The sequence below is a fragment of the Nestor notabilis genome, unplaced genomic scaffold (assembly GCF_000696875.1).
Source record: "Nestor notabilis isolate BGI_N333 unplaced genomic scaffold, ASM69687v1 scaffold9405, whole genome shotgun sequence".
Lineage (NCBI taxonomy): Eukaryota > Metazoa > Chordata > Aves > Psittaciformes > Psittacidae > Nestor > Nestor notabilis.
Genome location: NW_009928897.1, coordinates 43,546 through 69,762, shown reverse-complemented (window position 1 = coordinate 69,762; position 26,217 = coordinate 43,546). Strand labels below are relative to the sequence as shown.

The 26,217-nt window shown below is 38.8% G+C and overlaps 1 protein-coding gene across 1 annotated transcript in view; it reads left to right on the top strand.

Annotated features, from left to right (window-relative positions):
• Positions 1-24,607, top strand: part of CA10 (carbonic anhydrase X) — a 191,565-nt gene extending 166,958 nt beyond the window's left edge. The window contains exons 5-9 of the mRNA XM_010014740.1: positions 11,167-11,262; positions 13,645-13,717; positions 20,727-20,881; positions 23,323-23,497; positions 24,333-24,607. Coding sequence (XP_010013042.1) covers positions 11,167-11,262; positions 13,645-13,717; positions 20,727-20,881; positions 23,323-23,497; positions 24,333-24,355 — 522 coding nt within the window. The 3' untranslated portion in view covers positions 24,356-24,607. The remainder of the gene's footprint in view (positions 1-11,166; positions 11,263-13,644; positions 13,718-20,726; positions 20,882-23,322; positions 23,498-24,332) is intronic.
• The last annotated feature ends 1,610 nt before the right edge of the window (positions 24,608-26,217 follow it).

Below are 26,217 nucleotides of genomic sequence, written 5' to 3'. Positions count from 1 at the left end.
GGTCCTACAGATTTTTTTGTATTCCTGAAAATGTCCTAAAAATCTCAACCTTGATGTTCAAACTCACGATTATTTTGAGCAAACCTATTTCCCCGGTGAGTTGCCCTCTTTTCTTTTGCAGCAGATTTTTTCTACTTGACTCCCAGTTCTGCACAAAGTGATTTGTTAGAGAGATTGCATTTTTTTCCCCCTTCTAGAAAGTGTCAGTTTCTGAACAAGATCAAATAACATCCTGTGCTTTAGTATTGACTAATTTTAATTATTAAAACCTTTCTCCCAGGAAAAACTTTTCATGCTGTTTCTGAGAAACCAGCAAATTTTAATAGAATTCAGGAACTTCTTTTCTTGAGGAGATCAGGAAACACTGGAGACAGAATTCTGACTTTGAACTGGGCTCACAGTTCAATGACATGGTTTCTAAAAGTAGGAAGAACTAGTTTTTTCCTTTACCTTTTGGCTATCTATGTATCTCCTTTTAAACTTGCAATCATGGGTTTGCAAATTACGTGCTATTACTCCCGTTGTTGCAAAAGCTAGAGTAATAGTAGCATGTAATTTGTTATGCAGTAAAACTTAATCATATCTATATTTAAATGAACTATAAAGCTAAACACATACTTTGCATATATACTACACTTATTAAAATCAGAAATCGATCATTTATTACATGTCATTTAGTGATATGCAGCCCCCATTGCTATAGTTTTATATGGGGTCCTTTCCTCACAACAGCCTTGCGCATTGATATTGTTAAAGCGTGAATGAAAACAAATAATAGCTACATTTGTATTATAATTTCTCACATTTAAGCTCTCAGGTTTTCGCATCATTGACAAATAATTAGATGTTCTAGCAAGGTAATAGGATAATTACAGTGTTGCTCCATAACTCAACATCTACAGACAGCGCTATCTGCATTTAAAGTGTAACACAACTTTGCCTACAGACATCACAAACCAGCAGATCTTACCACAACAAATTGTTTGCTGCAGTATAATGATATCAAATACATGCTTAATGATGTAAGCTTGACAGAGTAATAAAGTAATATATACAGTCAACATTATCTTCAATTAGGTGCCTACTTTGGTTGAAGTGTTCTTAACATCACGGTTCAAAGAGCTGGATTTTTATTTGCTGTAATTTTCAGCTCCATTTCCTCTGTGCACTAAGAGAAAGGTTCCCTTTCACTGTGCAAGAGCCATTCCACAGGATAATGTACATAGAAATTAAATAAAGGAAGACAGATAACTGCAGAAACTACAGCTGGTCAAATTCATAAATAGTAATTTCATGGAGAGAAAATAAGACAAAACCCACAGGAGACATTGCTTCTATTAAATGGTCTTTTCTTGCACTTCTAAGAGAGGGCAATACCATTCCAGTCACCGTGCACCAACATTCATAAATATTTGCATGATTTTATGAGATTGGCATGAATTCAAAGCTAACCACAGGATTTACCACAGCCCTGCATTGCAGTCACGCTGGGAGCATGCAGCTCCCCAGCTGCACAGGGAAAGCAGGACCCACAACTCCTTAAAACCCCCATCCTCCCAAGAGTGCCTGGGCAGGTGCCTCCCCCCCTCACCTGTAATCAGTAATGCCACTGAAGGAAATGGTGCTGGGATGAGAAAGTTGAAAGAGTGGTTGCAGAGCTGCAGCTGCACCTTTCACAATCCCTCACTTCATTCGGATGTTAATCCCTATGGAAGTGATGCTGCAGATCCCCATTCAGTTAGTGTTTCAGGGATCTATAGTTCCAGTGGGAACTGGAAGCAGCAAGAAATAAATAGTGTGTGGTATTTGCATGGCAGACAGAAATACTCTGAAGGCCAGACCCTTTGCTAGTGAGAATAAGGAGCTGCTTTCACAGCCTGACTGAGGCCAGGCTTTCTGCCAGCATGAGTTTACTAAGACAAACCAGATTTCAAATACTTTCAGTTGGATCATCACCCAAATTCACCTTTTCTAATTGTGGAAAATCCAAACTAAAGATTTCTTCAGGAGTTCAGCATTTTGGAGCATGGCACATTCCCTGGATTTCTTTCATTAGAGGAAAATACCTGTTTGGCATTTCAGGTATTTCCATGCCACTATTTTCAGCATTCCAACTACATAAATTAACCTGCAAATGACTCTGTTTTCTAATGGAAAAAAAGGCCTTGACTTCCATTGCCTGATGTAGAAAACCTGCTGATGAAAATTCAAGTGTGACTTCACTGGTGCCCCTTTCACCACCATCACATCCAAGAGGCATATTTTGAGTACTAAAGGGCTTCTGGACTCACCTACATTTTAAAGACAGACATGTAAAACACTGGTTTTGCCAATCCAAGCTGCTGTTGCTTCACTCACCAGCCTTTGCAGTAGGGAGCTGAATTACCAGTTAAAGGATGCCAGATTCATATCAATCCAAATGAAATGAACATTCCCACACAGGATTTTCGAAGCACTCTGTGCTCAGGAACCTCCTTTCCACAAACCTCAAATCCCATGGGGCAGATCTGCTCCTAATGTTACAGGTGATGCACCATGGCTTCACCTTCTGGTCGTTCATCCCTCTGTCTAATTCCTAATGGAAGCGCTATTTGATTTTTACAATGAGGCTGCATGAATGATTTTCTTTATCCTTTTGTCGACTTAATTTTCACATCTTACTACTCAAACAGCCCACAAGAGACGTGGCAGGTACGGTATTTCTGGTGGAGTTGCAATTGGTTTTCATTATTTTTCACTGCCCTTCTCTTATTGACATAAATTCGTGAATGAAAGTGTATTCACAAAGGTAATTCTCAGCTCTTCTTCCTAATGTTAGATGGGATTTTCAGATGGTTTCTTGTTTCTAAGCATTCATCTCCTACAGACAGGACAAACTGTAAAGCAGAGGTCAGTGGTGTCTGTGTAACAATTATGAGTGGCTTAGGAAAAGGTTGATACTGTGCTGGAACATGTAATTAGAAAGTTTCTGAAGCAAATGAAATAGGAGGAGTTCTTTTCTTGTCTATATTTAGGGAAGCAGAATTGAGGGATGATACAAAACAGGAAATTACAGAAAATACTTTAACAAAGAAAGCCACTGTCGATCCTTGAACTTCAACAAACTGTGGTGTAATTATGGCTAGGGGAAAGGCTTCTGGCTCTAATCAGCAGTCGTGTCGCTGTACTGAACTGATTTTACCGCGTGGCACTTTTCAGGGTTCTTTACAAGGTACCTGTAAGAATGTGTCCTTATGATAAACAAATGCTCTCTATGTAATTTCATACCTTTTTAGTTTATGCCATGCTCATTTGTTGAGTAACATTTGCCAATATCCAACTTTATTTCACCAAATCTGCAGATAGAGCTGAAATGCTTCCTTTATAAAAGATAACTGGCTTAGTTATGACTTCTGAGTGTCAGTTATCTTTCCTACTGTGTATAATGCCATTCAATTCATTTAGAAACAAGATCGTTTTATAGTCGTCTGCCTTAAGCTGTAATATCACATATCCTTAGATAATTCCAGTCCTCTTGTTTTATCTGTACTCATTATCTCTCAACTTCAAACTTACCTTTTAAACTACAAATGTGACACTGTCTCTTACTCAGTTTACATAAACAAAAAGCCAGTTGTATTTCCCATCACTTTAAAAGCTTCCAGGGTATTCTTGAACCAAAAAAACCCCAAACCAGCCACCCCCTTATTTTCTTTGTGCAGGGTAGATCTGCGCCTTCTTTCCTCTCAATCTCTGGCTCTGCACCTTGAACAGGAAATCCTGGTGTCCATTTTTTTTGTACTGTATTATAAAATGAGGACAAAAGGGGTGAGGCCTAACTCAACAGCTAGATTTCCACTAGCCCAAATTCTATTAGCTTTTTCACCCTCATTCTTTTATTCATCAGTCTGTGATATTTCTCTCTCTGCTCTGGCCCAACATGCCTACCCTTTGAACAGAAATGTAGCTACAGATGGCACTTTGGCAAGGTAGACCGAGAGCTGTAGTGCTATCACATGTTGTTAGAGAAGGCTTGAACTGTTAATGCATCCCTGTCACACTGTTTGTGACCTTGCACGTGTGTCCTTTTGGCTCAATGTCTCAGAGTAAGACAGTGAACAACAAAACTAGCATCAATCACTACTTCACCACACTTTTTGACATGTAGGAACCATTTGCTGCTGCTTTCTGGTCTGATGGCTAAAGAAATACAGAATTCTCCCAGAAATTCACAGCACCATTATATAACTGATCTCCCAAATGGAGCATTTATACTGAATTCATCGTCGTGGTGTCTGAGCATCTGTTGTATTTAAAATGAGAAAACAATTTAAATGTAGTGTTTAGTCAGAAAATCCTGCACGAATCCAGAGATGATGATAGGCTCATCTAATAGCCTTTTTTCCCCTATTTTATCTTAAGATATAACTTCTGTAGATGATGGATTGGGTCAGTGCCAAATTACAGCTCTCAATGAAATTTTGCATCAGCCAAGACATAATCAACATTAAACATTTAAGTGCAAGACTTTGTTTTGATCCTCTCACAAAGTGAATTGCAGAACTATGTCATTTATTTGTGTTTACCCAGCTCTTGCTCATCTGCTAACAATGAATGACAAGAGTGGTTGACTGGCAGGTCAGCCAAAAATACCCCACATTTAGAGTAATTGGCAGTGGAAGGCTTCCACAATGACTGCCCTGTCAAAAATTCTCCTCAAGTCACACAGCAACCAGCTGCAGGCACATCTGTGTACCTCTGGGGCTCAATTTGGGGGTTTCCTTCATTGTGTTTCCTACTATCTGGAAGAAAGTATAAATGATTGTGACACTTGCAACAGTTCCAGCAACATTTGGACAGCAGTAATCCATCACCCTTCGCATTTATTTCATCAGCCTATCGTTTACTTCATTTTTTGGTGTTTGCACAGAGGTGAAAAGTCCTAATAGCAAATTCTGAGCCATGCACAGCCCATCTGACCTCTGAAGTAATTTGTACTTCTTCCTGTAGTCCTGTGGATTCTTGAAAGAAACATCAAGTTTCAAGTATTGTCTGAAATATTCATTTCCAACTTGCAAACGAATTAAAGACAAAAGAAATGAGAACATATAAAAATACTAAGGAGAAATACTTTAAAATCTGCACTTCATTCAGATCATATTTTTCATGCTTTCGAACTGCAACAGTTGCATATAAAAAAGGAGTGTATTTTCCTCTGTTAGTAGCCTTACCAGTGTAAGATACCAAGGCAGAAGCCAGAATGTCTGTTTCTGTCCTGGTTCCAGTGAGATCCTCACCTGTCTGTCTTCAAAGTACTATTAAACACTCAGAGTATCTTAGAAGAGATGCCCCAGGATGTTTAAGCCTCTCACTCACCTTTTATTTATATGTCTGCACCTAGAGATAACTACTTTAAACCTAAAGGGTCAATAATACATGCTGAAAGGATCACAGAGTGTTAACTACATGCCAGGGAACCCTGGCTAGAGCTGACTGTTGAACGTGTTGTGGAACAGAGGTATTGCAAGTTAGTTCTTAGTACCAACTCATTTCATGATGTGTGAGACACCATTTGCAGTTTAAGTGCTAATTCCTAGCTTAACATTATTTCTAGCAGATTTTGCAGCCAAGCATAGTTAACCCTTGACTGCATTTCCACTTCACTGCATGATGCAGGCCTGCATTTCTCTGCATATGTTTTTCTACAGCTGTCTGCTCAGAAGCAAGCGAAAACTGAGCTCCTTCCCTGCATTGTTAGTCTTATTTAAGTAACAAAGAATTGCAACCTTTTTTATTTACCTAGGATACAATTGCTGGCATATTGCTATAAATGTGGATGACAGGCCTATTAAACCACTATTTCATAGGCATTTCTTTGATCACAAAATAACTGTCAACAGCAGTAAAAAACCCAAAAAAACCAACTTGTCAGCAACAGCCTAAGGAACATCAGATTTAATAGAGAGAACAAAAAGAGAAAGATGTAAAATTATTTCAAACAAATGGGGTTTGCATTTCTCCTTTGTTATATTAAAATAAGTTAACCTTTTTAACTGATTTTAATCTCAAAACCACAGTAGTTTGCTGAAATTCCAAGTAAACTGCTGGAAGTGTAGATTATCATGTAAAATTTATTTTACCAATTTGCCAGCGGCATGGGAGTACCTCAGTGCTGTGGGTTTATGCATAAAAAATAACAGACAGGTACATCTATGGATTAATTAATAAGTATGTGGGTAATACCACCTTGGTAGAGCCCAATGTTTCATGGCAGAGGACCCTGTGCATAAGAAAATGGTGGTTTTGGTTTTCAGAGACAGTTACTGTGAATCCTAATATCTACCTTCTTAAACAGCATCTTCTGAGCCCACTCCCAGCCCAGTTCTCCAGCTGTTACTTTGAGTAGGCTCACTGATAGCAAAAAAGGGACTGAGGACTGGACCAGAGAGTTACAGTCATTACCATGCCTGACTTGTAATGAATGGCCTGTGCCTTGAGCAGGCCAGGAGTATCCTTGCACATGGGTGAGTGTGTCTGTGGACAAACAAAGTCTCATCATTATAAGAATTCAGGGAAGACAACATTAACATCCAGCTCCAAATCCTCACCAATTATGAAAAAGCAGCAATTCACTTTTTTCTTTCTTGAAGTCCATGTAATATTTAGGCCTATTTTTAATCAACACCCCATAAAAATGCTTCATTGTTTGCCAAAGATTGGAAAGTTGTCACTGCATCACTGGTAGGTATTGGTCTAATGAAACAAGACAACTCAGGACCACAGGTCCTGAGGAGCCTGGTGCATGTTCTCACAGATGGTGCCGTAGCTCCCCATGAAGCAGGAGGTACGTTTAGTTTCATTTAAGACAAGCCTAAAAACATTTCTGTCAGCCACACAAATTACACACCCTGGAACTAGGAGACACTTAAAAAAAATCCTGTCTTTCCCAAAGTGAGGGGCTCAGATCTCATTCCTGTTCACATCCACAAAATTCATACCATAAATAACTCTTTGATGATACAACATTATTGCTCTTTACAGAGGGTTTTACAAGACCTGTAAGAGCAACTGTATTTTAACACTGGAATATCAACTGTTGCTATTTAGGGTTTAACTCTTTCAAATTATGTTCCTCACTGGACACCTGCCATGCAGAAATTACGTTTCTTTTGCTGTTTTTATTAAACTTTGGATAAACAAAAATGTGTAATTTTTTCCCTTAATGAGATCTCAGCTGCTTTTTACCAGGACTGTGAATCAAAACAAACATTTAACCTGTCATCTTGAGCAATTTCATTTGCTTTTGTTCCCTGCTGTGCTGGAAACATGCCTTGTGCTTGCTCTCAATCAGGTATCCCAATAGTTTATCAAGCAGCACAGCATAATACAAATATTATAGTTACAGATTAGCTGTTCTCCGCTGCCATTCACTTTGTGGTTTAGATCTCTTGTCATTTACAAATCAAAATGTTTATGCACTCAATTATAACACTGGCAAGTGAGAATAAAGGGTATTCCATTGCCCCCAAGAGAACTATGGAAACAGTTGTGTGTAAAGTACTGTGTTGTTCTGTATTCCCTCAGTTTCACATTGCTCCATGTCTCACTGCAGCAGAACATCTCACCGTGATCTAACTCTTACAGAAGGGTGATGCCACACACCAGATCAGCACTCTGTAATTCACAGAGGGTCTTTCTCCAAGATAAAAGATTGCTAAAAGATTGCTGAAAAAGAGTCCCTGGAATTTTTGGCACCCACAGCTATCAACACAGCAAACTGCCTCCTTCTGCTTAGCCAAAGAGCCTCAGTCAAATGCCACACAGAAAACATCCTGCTATTAGTTCAGCTCAAAGGTGCACATTTCACCTGCGTGAAGGATCAAACAAAACAGCAAAATGCGTTACAGAGATAAAATAGAGTAAATGAGATGAGTACAGGGCTGAATGTTATCAAAGTACAGGCAAAGAACCTTATTACCATTATAAACACACGTGCACATATGCTGGGAAAGGGAATCGAATGTTTTCCACACAGTGGCCAGAATATGAGCCACAGTATCAGCCTATCTGTATTATGTTGCCCCAAAGACAGAGCCAGCCAAGCTGAGAGGAGTGTGCTCAGCAGACCACCCCAATGTCCTGTCATCTGCTGACATTCCCAACACCACCAACCTCATGTGTCTAAAAAGTGCTGTGTCTGCTCCTAGTCCAATACGTGTTCTTGGGTGATGGCACAAGGGTACATTCTGGTTTTTCATCAGCTAACAGAGAGTAATTAATCTTAATTCTCTTCTTCTCCCTGAAAAATAGAACTTCTATAGCTTGAGGAAAACAAAGAGCTATCAGTTGTTCTGTGGCAAATTAATCTGAAAGGGGGAATCTTCCGAAGAAAATCAATAGTTTATAACAAGATTCTGTATTGTGTTTGAGCCCTGAAACTAGAATCAAAGGGTACTTTCAACATTGCAAGTTGGCTCTTGTTCTGCTTTGGTTTTAATACAATGTCATTGTATGAAAAAGTGAGATATGAGCCATTTTAGTTGTGTGTGGCTTCACCTCCATGGAAGACTCTAGTAATATTTAATACAGACTGTAAGGTGACAGGTATTTCAGGCAACTTTAAAGAAATTATTCTCAAAAGAAGGAATTTCATAGGGATCTATATTTTTTATCCTGAGCGTAATATTCTGTATCTAAGACATCTTTATTCATTTGTACCTTTCTAAATTAGTCTGTTCCATATGAGAAACTTTGAATATGATGCCTCCCTACATGATCAATCTTTAAAAAAAAAAATAAAAACCTAAAAAATTTAACCATGGTGCCATGGAAACAGCTTTAAAATTAATTTGGGTGCAGGGAGGAAGGATACAACACAGAGAAAGTGACAGGTTTCAGAAGGAAAAATGTCTGTCTTCATTCAGCACTGGGATCTTTACCCAGTCCTGCACTAGACACTTTGGTTTGTTAGATAATCTAAATTAACCTAATTCATTGTTAGTCTGGGACTTTGCACAACAGGAATTCTGGTCTAATGCAGATTTCATCTCTTATTTCCTTGACAATTCACACGTTTGTTTGGCTGCAGAGAGAACAGTTGTACATAAAAAGAAAAATATGTTACTAAGCCTCAAAAACGCAGCGAGCGCAAAGTCCCCACAACCACAACGTTATCGAAGTTCAGTAATACCACAGAGCGATGACTAATGAGCCTATAACCCCTCTGTGCTGTAGAATAAATGCTCTCATTAATTCTGTACAAGACCTTTCAAAAACATGCTGCATTCATCCTGCCTCCTCGCTGTCAGAATTTAGTAGATGACTTCATTGGCTGCTTTGACATTTTTACTTTTTCGTTCGTTTGGTTTGTTTGCTTGCCTTAGAAAATGCCTACGGTGTGAATTGTAAAAGGGACAACCAGCAGCTCCCAATCCAGACAGGACAAAAGTAGCTGAAATTAACCCATTATAGCAATAATTTTGACCCTTAAGTCATTTATTTTGGTCTGTGAGCATTAGCTATAAAGAAAGCTGGGTGACAAAGATCTAATCTTACTAATGCAAATACTCTCTTTCCTTTCAGAATTTTCACTACTCCTTTTTCACATCAATATCCAAGCAGTAAAATAACACTGCTTGGGTAATGGGGGGTGGTGGGAGGCCTGTGCTTGGTGGATTATTATATTAGGAAAGCTCATAAGATCTGATTCCGAGTAATGTACTTGCGAGAAGAATCCGTTTTGCAGTCAGGGCAGAGGGTAGGAAACAGAACTCTGAACACTCCCAGAGTTTGGATGCATCATTTATTTCTCAACTTACCATAGACTGAGATAACAATGATGTATCTTACACAAACTGGGACGCTGTTAGAATTCAGAGCACTACTAGTGTTGGTGGTCAGATATATGTTCGGATGGCAAAGCAAGGCTTTGTCTTTGTAACTTGTTTATGTGCTGGAGGTCGTAGAGGGAGGTCATGCTTGCAGAGAAATCCTTGCAATTGTATTTTGCTACTGAAGAACCAGACTTTGCATTCATCCGAAAGACAAAGTCACCAGTGCAGGCACTGAACCCTGTTTCAGTGGGTTTTGGGGTGGATTTGGTTTTTCCTGATTTTAAACATGGAAAGCACACTGTCATGAAAATTCTTTACTGACAGCATTAGTCTTCAGCTCTTTGTACAGTTAAAAAGCCTACCAGATACAGATCAACTTCATACTGAACTTGTTCACAGTATGCAAGTCCTGAAATTTCAGTGGACAGCCTTTACATTTATGCCAGCCCATGGAAAACACTCCTGATTTTTAACTACAAACATCAGGCTGCTGCAATTCTGAAAAATGCCAGAACAACAACCTTACTTTCCTAACTGACATCTGAAAACACAGAAAGGTATCTTCAGGCTAAAGAAAGCTACTAGCCCTTCAAATGCTGAGAAGTGTTTAACTGCCTCGCAAGTTTGTTAAAGTGGTTCATCTTCAAAATAGAGAGCTACGAATTGCAGTATAAATGATAACAGTGTCCAGTGATCCCAGACAAATCGAGTACCGCTGTTCTGGGCAAGACATTTACACATGCAGGGAGAGAGATGAACTGTGCCTTCATAATTTAAGAGTTCCAGCAAATCATAAAACTAAAAAGCAGAAGGAAAGCTGCAGGAGTTAAGGAGAACCTGGTTAACAATAATACAGTAAGTGTCTAACTGTAGGAGCTTTTGTAACTGAGTTTGTAAAATGTGAGGCCAGTGAATATTAGGATTTTGAATTCTGAGGATGCTGGTTTGAACAGTTCCAAACCCATATCCCATATGTTTCTTCAAATATTTCAACCCCTGACTCCTCTGTGTTTGGCTTGAGGCTGAAAAGTACAGATTACTTGGTGCCCATGGCAAGTGCTGTTGCAACAGGGAAATGATGTCAACCCCTGCAGTGCAATTCATAACTCGATGTGGGTAAATTCACTTACTGGCAATTTAGAAGAAAACATGCTGGTGCTGTGCCAGTTGGAGCCAGATGGTGACTGAAATTATTCAAATCATGCGTGCTGCAAACCTCTGAAAAATTGCAAAATATCCCAAGCATAGATGGGATCCTAATACAAACCAATTGGTGTAGAGAGAGTATTTGCAAACAGCGTATGCTATGATTTGCTACTGTTTAATTGTAATCTTTCCTTTTGCTGTTTTCTAGGTTCAGCTAATCCACTATAACCATGAGCTGTACACAAATGTCACAGAAGCTGCAAAGAGTCCTAATGGATTGGTGGTAGTTTCCATATTTATGAAAGTAAGTCTTCAGTATTATCAATATGTTATATATAGACAAGGGACTTTTTCCATTAACTGTAAATCTAGGAACTGGACTCCTCGATATACTATAGCAATACTCAGAGGCTCTGATCTGGAATCCAGAGACACCGTCATCCTAGGAACTGACACACAATCTCTACTCCAAAGCATTTACAAAGTAATATAAGGAAAATGGAAAGGGATAAAGAAAAGAGCGGGGGGAATCCCTTACATCATAAACATCACTTATAACACTTTAATGGCTATGATAAAAGCTACTATTTTTGTGGATTTGGTATTTCCTCATGAAATGTTATTCATTCAATTAAGAGTAAATCTCTCCTAGGAGGCTGAGGCCCTGGGAAAGGGCATGTTTAGACACATGCTGATGTTTCAATTGAGCAAAATAAGGTTTTTGTCACAGTGTTATTTAAAATATCTTAAACTATCAAAACAGAGAACATTAAAAGTAGATCTTTTACCATCTTCTATTTCACAGAGCTAGAAAGACATGTGAATAGTTTGTAGTATTTTAGTCTCCATCCGGTTGCATTCAAGATGCATAGTTAGGTCTATAAATTACAGTGATCTAGCACTGAACTCGACTTCATAGTTTACTCAAACCTCTTAATTACATTGGAGAAACCTTTTTTCTCTTGTATGAAGAGTGCATTTCCCCAAAAAATGTTGCTCATCTTCTGCCATTATGTATCTTTCATCACTCTAAAAAAGCACGTATTTCTCAATACGTGCTTCATGCTGAAATAAATAGCTTTCATCAGACCTTATGCAATGGATACTCTCAATTCCCTTTAGGACTTCCTAATCCCATTTCATAAAGTTCCTGACAAAGCATTAACCTCAGAATTAAAATATGCATTTCAAGAGCATATTAAATAATTAGATATAAAAGGGCAATTTTCATGCAGATCTAATATTTAAGATAGATATTTAGGATACCTTTTCTCATCCAAAATGCATTGTATTCCATCCCAATGATCTCACTTGGATTTGCACAGAAGGATAAAATTGAAGCAAGCCTTCAAAATGCCCAGCAGGCCAATTCTGTCTGAATGACACATTGCTCATGTGCTTGCTGAGTTACACACCTCTTGCAACAAGCCACAAAATTTAGTATCTGCTTCACCATATTTTTCTCTAGGCCTTCTCATCTAAGTATGAAAAGATGTGTTCTATTTTCAATGTCCAAAGTAGTTCAAAAACCTCTAAGGGGAGAAGTAACTATCTGAATTTCCACAAAATGCAACCTGAACACATTTTTCCTGAAGGCTCCCTGTCAAACAGAGCTGGATCACAGCTTGTCCAATAGTCCAGTGATTTTCCTAAACCTTCATTAAATGTTTTGTGAAGTTTTCTATTTTCAAAATAAACTGATTTCTATCTAGCTAAATGCTGGATTTGTAACAGCAGCATCTGGTGCCTGATAAAAAACCACATAGCAGAATAATTGAAAGATAAGTAGGATGGTACGAGGTGCACAGTAACTAAAATGCCTGCATAACAACATGTGACACTGATTTGTTTCTACCCAACAATAATTTTGCCATTTGCAGTGCAGTAAAATCCCTTCAGTTGTTAATAATCAACAATGATATTGTTGATAAAGTACATAGACCTCACTCCCCCACAAATAAACCCCAAAGCCACAACGCAACAACAGTGCTTCTAAGCCCTCTATCATTTTTCTTTTAAATCCTCTTCAGGTATGTTATGTTTAATGTAGACTGGACATTTTCTGTGTCTGTATATATATATGTACACATATTTCTAAGTGCATGTGGGTGAAATTTAGGGGTTTCATACCTGTATAGAAAACAAAGGGAAGACAGCTTTTGTTTGCAATTTAAATAGTCTGCTGCAAGGAAAAGTTTTTTTCAACAAACAGAAAAAAAATAGAACACTACATGAAAATCCTGCCTAATGATATTAAACCACCTGCAAATCCCACAGCTGCTGGGGAAGAAACCTGTACACAGGTTTGTACTCAGGCGTTGAGTTATATTGATTCTGTACGCGAGTACTCGCACTTGTATTCACACATCGAGTTACGTTCATCCTGTGTAAAAGTACTCACACTTGTATTCAGGCAGTGAGTTATATTCATCCTGTTCTCCCATCCCTGAGGGGTTTTTTTATTTATTTTTAGGTACCAACTTCCTAACAAGTTTTGTTACAAAAATATCCAAGTAATTATTTCCTCTTCCCACAGCAGTGCAAAAAACCAAAAAGGCAGAAACAATTTGGAGGAATGGCAGGAGAAGGAGAATGAGTATGTGTGCACACTACGTGAAACAGCTACACTTCCAGAGGGGAAATGGTTGTGAGCAGGTTTTGACATTGTACATTTTCTCTTCTGTAGGTATCCGAATCATCAAATCCATTTCTAAATCGTATGCTTAACAGAGACACCATAACGAGAATAACGTATAAAAGTAAGTTGGTTTCAATGTCCTGGGGCTGACAGCTGTATGCTTTTAGTATCAAATAACACATTTAGTGATCCACAGAAACAAGAGACACTTTATTACAGGCAAAAATTACAAAGTTTGCATTGCTAGCAGCTCTGCATGACAAACTTGGGAACCCGAAAAATCTAGTAAGGTCATCAGTTCAGCAAATGGGTTTTGAACTTCAGAGTCTATTTTATGTTTGAACAAGCAATAAATTAATGAAATTATACTTAACAAATACATACACTGTATTCACACAGAATACTCAGGAGAAACTGCCTACTGCTAGCAATAAAACATGCAGAGCAGCCTGGATTAAATCAAATCAAGTTATGTCAAGATGCTGCATCGTTAACTGTGGATTTAGTATTCATTAATGCTTTCTGTACTGAAAAGTGATGACATTTCTATTCAACTATTGCTGTATTTAATGCATATATAAAGAGGTCATTAACATAGCATGTATATTTGTTGTATTCACACTTGGAAAGCCTTTAAATGATAATGCTCAATAATACCATGTTAGCATATTGAACTTGTGGAAATCTGGAACTTAAATGTCACTGAAAATTAGGTTAGTTTAGAGAAAGTAATGAAAAATACATATCTCTCAATGGAACAAATTAAACTACTTCTCCTGAAAACCTTATTCCCTGTCAAATATTCATTTGAATTCCAAGCAGCCATTAAGTTAATAAGTTAAATGATACCAGAATTTAACTTTCAGAATGTCTACAGCAAACTGAAAAAATAAGGAAAGTGCCATAAATCTCAGCCTTCCTCTGTTCTTGTCGTGAATGTCTTAACATTCTTCATAAGCTTCATTGAGTTTGCTTTTGCTTACAAAGACTGGGAGAGAGTTGTTCATGCTCGCTGGAGTGAGACTGCTTGTCAGGACTCCAGGGTTTGGTTCACAAGTCTGCTAGGGTTTGCCTCAGTTTACCTCTCTGGAAGTTAAATACATTGTACCATATACTCTGCAACAACATAGTGTTATTTGGAAGACTTCGCATCTGAAACCCCAGAGATCTCAAATGCCCAGGTAACTTCAACAAAAGTCACTGAACTTCAGGTTTATGATGGAACCGTTTGGAGAGATTTCTGTACACATCCCTAAAGCACACACTGATTTCTTTACATGGGCTCCATCTTTTCCCCCTCCCTGCAAAGCCAGGATTGTAAAAAGTGTAGATTTGAGACCAATGTAAAGTGAATGCAGGCTATTTTAGCACTAATTCTTGAACAAGAGAGCACTAGAAAGATTTTGAGTCTTTCTCAAATTCACAATTTGAATGGAACCAATCCAGCCCCATTCTGAAGTAGATATTTCTTTGTGCTCTCCTATAACACACACCTTTCTTCCCACTGATTTTTCTCTATATTTCACCTTACAGCTAACAAATCTTGTTATATCTTTGGTCTACATAAGAGACCTCTATTATGATAAAACTCTGTTCTCCATGGTAGCTATAGAAAGGAAGGTGGCAGAGGGTTCCCCTCAGAACATTTTCTCCAGATTGTTCTACCTGATGAAATGTCTTGGTCTCTGCATGGAAGAAGCAGAGATTATCCCAGTTTTTGAGCTGCCTCACTCAATTCCTTGCAAAAACACAGTAATGCTGTTTCATATAAGCTTCCTGACTACCAGTGCTGCTGCAGCATCCTGAAGTCAGGAAACTGTCATTAAGGTCCTGTGGGCTTTTACAGACTCTTTCACTCCCAAACTGCATATTCCTGGCTTCTGTCTAGGGACCAGCCAGATCTCTGACTGTACCACTGAGGAAGCTGCTTTTCCCCACGTACACACACAGAGACCTGTCAGGTCTCACACACTGAATAAAAGAGTCCTGCCTCATTTTTCCCATCACATCATCTCTATCTCATGCATTTACAGGAGTGTTGCAGCTTTTTTTCATACTCCCTGGCCCTACATGCCACAGTGGGCAGCAGAGCAAAGACAGGACAGCTTGGGGTGGCTAAGAGCAGAGGAGCTGCCATGATTAGGGATACACAGCTCCAAGGGGCAGAAAGGCACCGGCAGCATCTTTCCCTTGAGCATGCAACCCTCACCCACCCCAGCAGGCAAACCCACCTTCCCTATACACAATATTCTATGTGTACACTGCACATACAAGTGGGCACTCCTCCTCCAGAGTTCACAGCATCCTACAGCCCTTCCTTGGATGTTTTGCCTTCTTAAAGGAAAATACAATTCCAATCACACCTAAGTTTAGGTTTACTAAATGAAGTTTTGTATGAAGATGAATTCACAACATAGGCTGCAAAAATCAACGATCAACGGATCTGTTTTCATTTTCAACTGCTATTATCACCAACAAGTTTCTCTGTTAAAATGAAATCCTTGGTAGATACAATGCACATCATATTCCACAGGGCATTGGGTTACTTACTGTAGTAACAAGTATTGACCCAGAAGTTTTAGTGTAAATTGGGAACGTGAAAGTGTTATTGAAAGTAATTTTGCAGTTGTCTCGTGTGATGGATTATAGCATCGTTGCTGAAAACTAATCCTACCTCTTAGGTTGCAAGGATTTCTAGTCTACCTTTAGCAGCTGGAGGCTTTCAGCTTGTGCTTTAGGGGTCCCCTCCTAAGTCAATACTCATCAGGCTGCTGACAAAATGACCAGTCCCAGTGTGCTCAATAGGAGCATGGAGCAAATCGTAAGTGGAACATAGGTTTAGAGTCAGGCCAGTTAGTAACATACCTAAAGTAGGTTTTTAAAGAACAGCAACAAAACTAAGAGCTATCTATGTCGTTGCATGAAATTTCCATGAGCAAAATGCATTAAAAGAGGAATTTTTACTCTTGGATATTAATGGCTACAGTGAAGTAAAGTGGACCCCAAGGAATTTTTAAGCTGATTTTAAATGCTTATTTTATTTTGTTATCACAGCCTGAAGAATCTGCTGTGAACTAGTTGAAACAAGCGTTCTTTCAAACAGGCTTTAGTCAGAAGCTATGCGAATATCTCTAAAGAAAAACTGCTTTAATATTCCTCTTTAAGTAATACAGTTGAGGGGATAAGTTTGCTTTCTTTCAGGAAAGTTGTGCTATATTAGCTTTCACCCAGTGTTTGCTTAACAATGGAAAGAAGTAACATTTTAGATTCCCAAAATTCCATATGAAAATTTGGCCCTGCTGTTCTCCACCAAAATACAGCCACATCTTCAGCTAGGCAGAAGAGCTATAAAATTCTGAATTTCCTCAAATTCAGTCTTCAGCTGTTTTATAGATAATGCACAAGTGAATAAAGAACTCTGACTGTAGGATATTATCCCCAAAAAGCTTAAGATTCAGATTTCTGGAAATAAGAGACTATTAATTTCTCAAGGTTCATGTTTCAGTGAGAAGGGCACTCAGAAGGGCTGAGCTCCTGCAGCTCCTGTCACAAGCAGTAAGAGCTCAGCAGTCTCAAACCAGGCCCTAAGGGACTGACCTCAGGTATTCAAACTGAGTTTCTGTCAGCCTGGGTCTAAGCAACTCGTGAGGGCTGGAAAATGGAGAAACTCCGTTTCAGGATCAAAAAGCTGAGGATCCTACATTCCTCACCATGTACATCTAATCTGATTAGAGCTGTGTTTTCCCGGTTTGGATTATCAGAATATGAACTCCAAAATCAAACAGACCTTCCTTCATTCAGTAAATAATGTATTCCCTATAAATACTTCTGGTTTAAAGGGGACATACATAGAATTTGCTGTGAGAGCAGACCCACAAAATCTAGGGATAAAAAAGAGGATTTCCATCATTTCTTAGAAAATATTCAGAGTCAAAGCCCTTATTTAAATGAATATGAAATTTAATTTTTATAGTGTTTATGAGTTCAGAAACCACCCTAAGGCACCAGTGGATCAAGATAAACAGAATGTGGGCTGTAGAAGGGAATGAGGATGAGAATATAGTAAAAGCTGAATGGGTTTATTAAAGGAAGTTTATTACTGGCAAGAGATCACGCGTGGGGATTTTGACCATTTTGAACCACATACATGCAATAAATGTCAGACAAGACATTAAAGTGCTGCAGTCTAATATTAGTGCAAACCTACCAGTTCTGTTTCAGTTTCAGAATGGGAAACCTTTATCAAGATGTTGGGAAAGAGAAACAGCAGAGCTCTTCGTGGGAAAAATGTTGATAACTGAATGCTTATTCTGTAGTCTGTTCTCAGGCCATTCTCATGGAATCATCTGACTTCCCATGGGAATATAGCCCATATAGAGACATGAAAAAATACGGCTTTTACTTGACCAAACTCTTTTATTTCATTACTTTATTCACTCCCATCTTCTCCTTTCCCTGAAGTAATATTTTCCTCCAGTTTCCCATCACAACTGAGATGTTAATTCACAGTGTCTCCTTAAACATATTCCAAGTGAAGACAGAGACAATGAACCAGGTTTGGAGATGCTTCGTTGCTGGGTGCTGGTGGGGGAGATGGTCACCCATTTTGTAAGTCCTCAGTATGCAAACAAGGTAACTTAAGCAGTTCATCTGAAGCTGAATAAGGCTGAGGAAAGCATCTCTCCTGATCTCAAGAGCACTGGCATATGTGAGGCTTGCCTGAATGAGTAGGTCTGTGCCCTATACTGCTCCCGCACTGTTACATGCCATATTCCATCCTTGGAGCATTATTATGTTCTGGGAATAACTAAAGACCATAAATCCACAGGCAAAAGTTAGAAGCCTATATCAAAATAATGAATTACATTCTCTATTAAAGCAATTGAGGCAACTCCAAAACCCCTGTGATTTTTCTCCGCTCATGCCAGCAGTAAATCTGTTTCTGTATCTTCCATTTGATTAGCAGCCCTATTGTAATAATCCGTGCACTGTTCTGAATACAAATTAGTCAACTAAAATGTGGTACACACAAAATATGATCTATATCTCATCAATATCCCTCATCTGTATATATTACTATATCCTTAGTTAGCTTTCCATCTCCTAGTAAACATTTCAGGGTAAATTCTACCTGATTTAAATTATTTTAGCCCAACCAAACTCAGTATGGATGAGAGGAAGCAGATTCAGTGCTTAGAGTATGAAAGTATCTATTCTGACTGACTCCATGCCATTTGGAGCTAACACACCACTCTCCATGGTTCATAAATAATGAACAGGATGTTCATGTGGGAAAGGGAAAAAATGTGTGATGACTCACTGAAAACAGGCACTGGCTTGAAAAAAATGCATTCATTCTCTTCGCATGTAATCCTCCTGCTGCACTACAAATAATGTTTTTAATGAATAGGACACAGGTGTATTCAGTCAGCTCTGGCTGTTCTAATTGAACAGCATTTGGACCCTAATATTAGGGCAATGGTTCTGTGCTTTTTCTGGAAAATTTTGGCTTTAGAAAGACTCTGTATCCCAGGACCAGTGAAGGCTGAGAATGCTAAAATAGGTCACAGTCAGCCACCTACAAGACAGTGATAGCACTTTCCCCTCTGTAGAAGGAACCAGCTATATGCATGGCAATTACCCTGCCTCGAAGTGCAGGAACGTGGCAGAAGGACAAACATGGCATTTCTGACATACATGAAAGGACATGCCTGCATTATATTTTGTAAAATAGCAAACATTTAAAATATCAAATAACTGTAAGGCACTAGTCAGTTGGGTACGAATGTTACACTCTCACCTTGACACTTCAACTGGTGCTGTAGCCACTAATATTGCTACCCCAGACACCTAAATTGTTCTGTCTGCACTACGTCAAAATAAAAGGTCACACTTGCTTTGCCAGTGTTCCTTTAAAAGAATAAAAAAGAAATTAAAAAGCCACAATTGTTTAAACTTACAGTGAATGGTACATGAAAAACAGAATCCAACTGAAATGCCCAAATTCCTGACACTGACATAAAAGGTGCGCTTTCAACATTTTACTTTAGCCCAGGCAGTATCTTCTGTTTCAGCTGTACTATCTTCCTTGGCTTCCATTACAGTCAATGCTGGTTCATCTTGTGTATTGAAAGGGGAAACACGCCTAAATATGCATTTTTCCTGGCCCGCATTTTGGCGCTCACTCTGCAAATGATCCATACGGAACACACTACATGCAAGTGAAAGCATGCAAAGAGTTTTCACATTACAGCTCACAAATAGCCCAGCTTTCTCTCAGATACATGACAGCAGTAGCATATAAGAAGTAAAGGGTGTATATTCCAGAGTATTTCATATTAAGGAACTCCTACAGCCTAAGTTTTGGCAGGAAAATCTGAGCTCCAGTTTTGACAGCACTGCCAGAAATATTGTAGGGCCAGCATTACACCAGGGAAATAGTGCACAAAGAGTAGAAAAGACTGAGGAACTTTGATGAAATTTGAAAGATCTAGTTATATCTCATTATATTTTGGTACACGCCCACAAAGTGAATTCCAGTGCAAAGGGATACCTCATTAATTCCAAAAGTGAGACCTTACTAAGCCGTTTTCCAGCATGCTCTTCCCCCCAGATCTTAGCATTCTGAGTGAGCTCGCACTGCATCCACCCCCACTGTGCACACGAAAGCCAGCAAGCTTCACTAAGCAGCTTTATTATCATGCATTAACCTTAACTTCCTCCTATGGTAGAAGGGCAATTAAGTTTTAACACTTTTGGCCTTGTTAATCATTCCAAAATATGGTAAGTCCACATTTTCCAAAGACTGCTGCATCTAAATAACAGCAACTTCAAGCAGCTTTTAACTCCAGTTTTTAAACATGATTCAGAGTTTCTCTGCGAGTGCTTGTGCTAAACTCACAGAAGGTGCGAACAGGCACCTGAGAGTAGAACTCAACCCAAGGACTAGTGAATTCATGTTAGTCATTCTTGTCCAAACTGCTGGAGCATTCAGAGATGTATATTCATTACGCACATTTTCAGTAAAACTGATGATAGTGTTCAGGAATAAGGACCATACGTTGTAAGGGTGGAATACGGGTTTTTTTGTGAAGCTATTATCTCAATTGTTTTCTTTATTCATTCTCCAGATGATGCATACTTACTACAGGGGCTTAATATTGAGGAACTTTATCCAGAGACTTCTAGTTTCATTACGTATGATGGGTCAATGACAATTCCACCCTGCTATGAAACAGCAAGCTGGATAATAATGAACAAACCTGTCTACATAACAAGGATGCAGGTAAGAATAATTTAAAAATTACTCAATCTTGTACATTGTCCTGGGTTCAGCTACAACAGTCATTTTTCTCCTTCTTAGTAGCTGGTGCAGTGCTGTGGTTTTGACTTTAGTCTGAGAACAACGCTGATAACACCGGTGTTTTTAGCTGTTGCTCAGTAATGAAAGGATAAAGGTATATATTTGTAGCTTTACATACATAACCAGATTCAACTTTTTATTAAACCTCTGCTTGCAATTTGCATAGTTTGCAAAAGCATTGAAAAACTCTTTGCCAAAATAAAAACATTAAATATTTAGAGCTCCCTAAGCATCTATATACACACACACACACTTCGGGATGGGCCCTACTTTCAGTGGGGGTTTGAACCAAATGGTTACCAGCAGCTTCTTCCGAACTAAATGATTCTGTGATTAGATACATGGGGATTCTAAAACAGTGTTGTACAAAAATAGTAACTGGGGTTATTAAGTACGACAGAGGCTGGTTTTAGGTCAGAAAGAAACAGGCAAATTGTGAGTGACACTCGTAACCATCTTAACACCTGTTGATAGCACAGGAATGGGACAGAGATCCAACATATGGGGCCTTCTTGGAAAAAAAAATCAGCTAGTGCTTTCTGGAATAGAATAAGATGACAGGATAGATATTGCAAATGTCTTCAGAAAAATCAGCTTGACAGATTGAAGCCTCTGTTAGAAAGGAACAGGATAAATTATGCAAAAGAAACCACTATCCATTTCATAGTCAAATTTAATACTGTTGAGGACACACCAGTGTCCTTCACACACCAGTGGAAAAGTGGTAAAGACTACAGTTCGGTGTGACTTCCTTGCAATCCAAGGCCTAACATCAGAAAACAACAGATTTACCACCAACTTCAGTCTTCTCCAGAGCTTCCATTAGTGAGTTGCCTACAGAACTGTGAGGTGAACTAGAATCCCAAAGGAATACTTGAACCACCATCTGCCTGTCCCAGCCATGCAGCAGAAGCAATCTGGCCAGAGAAATGAAACGAGGAATGACAAAACCGCCCTAAATATTACTCTGGGATTTAAAATCATGTTGACATTGTAAATAAGATGACTTTAAAAAGCCTGAGAGATGTTTTATCTTTGTGGTATTCCTTCTGTCTAATTTTGTCTTGACACAGACAAAGCACTCTGTTTCTTTTCTAAATGGGTAATTTGGGAGAATGACACAGCTGAGCACAGACATGCTGTACATTCTGAACTTACCAAGCAGGAGACCCAAACATTTTCCTACAAGCTACATTTTTAGTTACAACATTAATGTACAAAGCAAGAATTAGAGTATTTCTAGTGTCTGTGCTAGTACCTACGAGTTATAATCTCAAGATACTTACTCCTTGTCATGCTTTACTGGTTAGTTACATCCTCCATTATTACTGCTGCAAATTGATTTCGTGGATTACTTACTAATTACATTGTGTGCTCTGACTGAAAAAGTCACATACAGCTCAGGTTGTCCATGGAAGCTGTTCAAGATTTTCAGTATGTAAATCCCAGCTACTGGAATTCCCCATTTACGCATTAAATGCCACAACCAAACCTCTTTAATTGTACACCAATATGGAAAATATGTTCTTTCTATCTTTTTTAACCAAAATATTTTGAAGGTCTCTGATTTACAAACTGCAGCTTTTTATTTTCCTCTCTCCAGTTTCCTATACAAAGTTTGAAAGGTTTTGGTTGACTTGAACCAATTAACATGCTTTCAGCACAGTTGCACAGTCATCTTAAGAACCAGTGCTGTCTGCTTGTAGTTTGCATCCAACCACTGCTGGGCACACTGAAAATCGTGGGTGATTCAGCAGTTCCCTCTCTGCTGATCTGTAAAACCATCTCAACAGAAGGCCAGAGTCTGCCATCAGAACACTGTAGGCACAGCACAGACAATATCAAGACAGACCTGTCAATGGAGAGAGGATTTCACTTTTTATATCATTAATTTCATGACTCCAACAGCATGGCTGTCAGTTATCCTTTCCAGCCTGACTGGCTGTACCTGGTTCTTGAGTACCAGCATCCAAACCTGTGTCTTCTCAGCTGAAAGCTACAGTAATAGCTGCAAAACTTAGGAAATTAGCTCTTGTTATTCACTGAGTTCATTTTCTCTGCACCAGCTGCTGCCACCATCCAGTACTGGGGATTCCATTTGTGTCCTGATCAGCAAAGGACACCTCAAACCATTTTCATTTGCTTCACACAAAAGTAGTTACTTTGGTTTAAAATGGGGCTCAGAAACAGAGGACCACAAAAGGAATGGTTTTATATCAAGTTAACTCTTTCAACCCACCTCTGATTACAAACCACTGAAATTCTGTTTTACTTTCATTTATTACGTCTATTTAATAATGTTGTATGTTGTTGACTTACAGGAAAGCCCAGCACTAAAAATCCTTGTTTTGTATTTTGTATAGATGCATTCTTTACGACTGCTAAGCCAGAATCAGCCATCACAGATATTTCTGAGCATGAGCGACAATTTCAGACCGGTCCAGCCTCTCAACAATCGATGTATCCGAACTAATATCAACTTTAGTTTACAGGGAAAAGATTGCCCAAACAATAGAGCACAGAAACTACAGTATAGAGGTACGTTCTACCTCCAGAATAATCCTTTCTATGCTTACACTGAGCTCTTTTCTTTGAGAAACCCAAGTGCATAATAATGCATACAAATAAAAACAGATGAAACTCCAGATCTGGGGACTAATGGTAGGAATCAAACATTATATATTCAAAGTGAATGAGGAAACTTGGCCAGAAATGTGCAGGAGAAGCATGACAAAACACAGTCTGGAACATCTAATGTTTTTTAAAAGGAGATAGGACAGGCCTTCAGTTTTCTAGCCTCATTTTAAAGTCTTCTCACCTTATAAAGTGCATTTAACTGTTTTACCTTGGAAAGAAAAAAGGGGATGAGCTAATCTTGAAAGTCTCAAACAAAAGAATAAATTTCACTTTGGGGTTGCACCATGATAACAAAAACACAAATTGGAAAGTGTATTATGCAATGAGTATTAAGCAAACGAACCAAAACCCAGTCACTTGCTGGTGAGTCTTAAACTCCACAGCCAGGCCTTGCAGCTGAGCTGTAATGTGTCTTATGCATCTTTTAGCCTATGCCCACCCAGTTCTATTACCTGCAATAATGGTGTAAAAGTGCTTTCTTATCAATAATGGTACAGGTATGAAGGAGTACCACTGAAGGGTGGAAAAGAAAGCACATTTTCAGCAACAAGTCTGATGACTGAGTTGTAATACTTCAAAGAAGCAATCACTCAGAGTTAATTCTTTACCAGAAAGAGGAGGAAACTGAACCTCCTGGCTTTTTCAAGACGTTTTAAGTGCCTAATACAGTGTTAAATCACCAGTTTCCTATTTGGTAAAGCATAATTATTTTTGTTTTGTTTCTCTTTCCTTTCAGTAAATGAATGGCTCCTCAAGTAAGTAAGACAGAGCAGGCAGAACCCATAACCTCAGTGGAATGCTACTACTGTGAATTGACATAATCTAGAATGCACCCAACCTCACTCTCTTTGGGTTTGGACAGCACTGCTAATGTGCTGTAGGAAAAGAGCTGCCATGCTGGGAACTCAACTCAAAATTCATTCATATGATCGGTGGCAAATAAAAAAGTAAAAAAGACAGTATTACAGTAAATGTGATTACAATTTTCCTGAACTAACTTAGCTTCACAAAGAAAGACTTTTCAGCCTTTGTACATAGGAAATTCTTCCTCTTTTCCCCCCTCCCTCAAATCGAAAAAAATTAAAAATGATAAAAAAAAAAGAAAGAAAAAAGGTGGCTCGGTACAGCATCAAAGTGGAGTTGTGTTCTGTGTGCCAAGTAATCCTTGGAAGCTCTCATTTCACTATCATTAATGGATACTGACAAGACAGAACAAGACGACTGTAGAGGAAACTTATTTCTGGGTTATGAACTTTCTGTTAATTTCATTTCAAAAGGGGCAGAGATAAGTATTGTAAATATATCACTGCAGAATATAAAGGAAATGGAACTATTTCCCTCTGTCACATATCTGTAGTAGGATTTGCCAAAATCAGAATTGATCCATTTTCCGTTCCTCATTTTACAACAGGTCATACGTTGTGTTGGTTACTATTAACAACTCAATAAATGTGTTTAACAAATTCATTTAGTAAACTTGCTATGATTTCTTTTTTCCTTTCTGAAATAATAAGCCTCTACTATTTGTGGCTGCATTATTTGTGGTATTATTTTTTTCTTTCCCCCCCTTTTATTTTTTTCACTGGATTTATTTGTTTGCAGCCAGTTTAAGTGAGTTAATGGCAATTGGAAATGCACTCAAAGCCAGTATAACTTTAACTCCACTTTATGATCCCTCATTAACAGGAGCTGGGCTCAGAAGCAGAAAGCAGTTGCAACCTATCTCAGTTTAAAATTGCCATTTCCCCTGCTGAATCCATTATCAGGACAAACCAATTCAATCATGGAAATTGGTGGTGGAAAGGGATATCTTTTCTTTACAGATAAAGCAGGAGCTGACCAAGTAAAAGCGAATGCCTTTTTTCTTGTTTATAATGGTCATTCACTGTGTTTGGTTACTGTCAAGAACTCAATAAATGTGTTTAACAAGTTCACATTGCGCATGTTTGATCTTCTTGAATATTAAGGGATTTCTTTTCTTCTTTTTTAATCCGGAGAGGGGGCAGACCTCAGGCTACTCCATTCCTAATGCTCACTTTATAACCTGGAACATGTTGGAGTTCACAGAAAATAAGACAAAGCTACAGAGTACCATGCCTGACCAATGAATGGTTTATACCAAATGGAAAATCAGGCATCTTAAGAAGTATAAGGGAACTGAACCACTGTCAGGAAGTTATAGATATTGCAGGTAAACCAGCCTCAACATGACACATCATTTCATCTCTGGGTGAAGAGGACAGTGCAGGTGATACCAGACAGCAGACTCTTGAGTCCGTGCCACAGATCATGGTTTGGGAAGATTGCAACTTGAGTGACCTCATCTGTGATGTGAAAGGAAAAGATATCAGGACGGTGAAAACATGTACAGGCTGGCATCGAGGGGTTGGCATCTCGGAGTAGGTACATGGATGTGGTTGGAAACCTGGAAGGAACCTGAAGTTGTTATTAGCAACTCAGTTGCTCAGAGAAAGCTGCACAGATAGGCTGGCCAGGATGGGCTGTGACACAGCAACTGTGCTATTTGTAGCAGGGTTCTGGGCTGATGACCCTGGCCCTGGACCTATTAGCACATAAAATACCTGATCCTTGTGTTATTTTATTTTGAGCATTTCAAATGA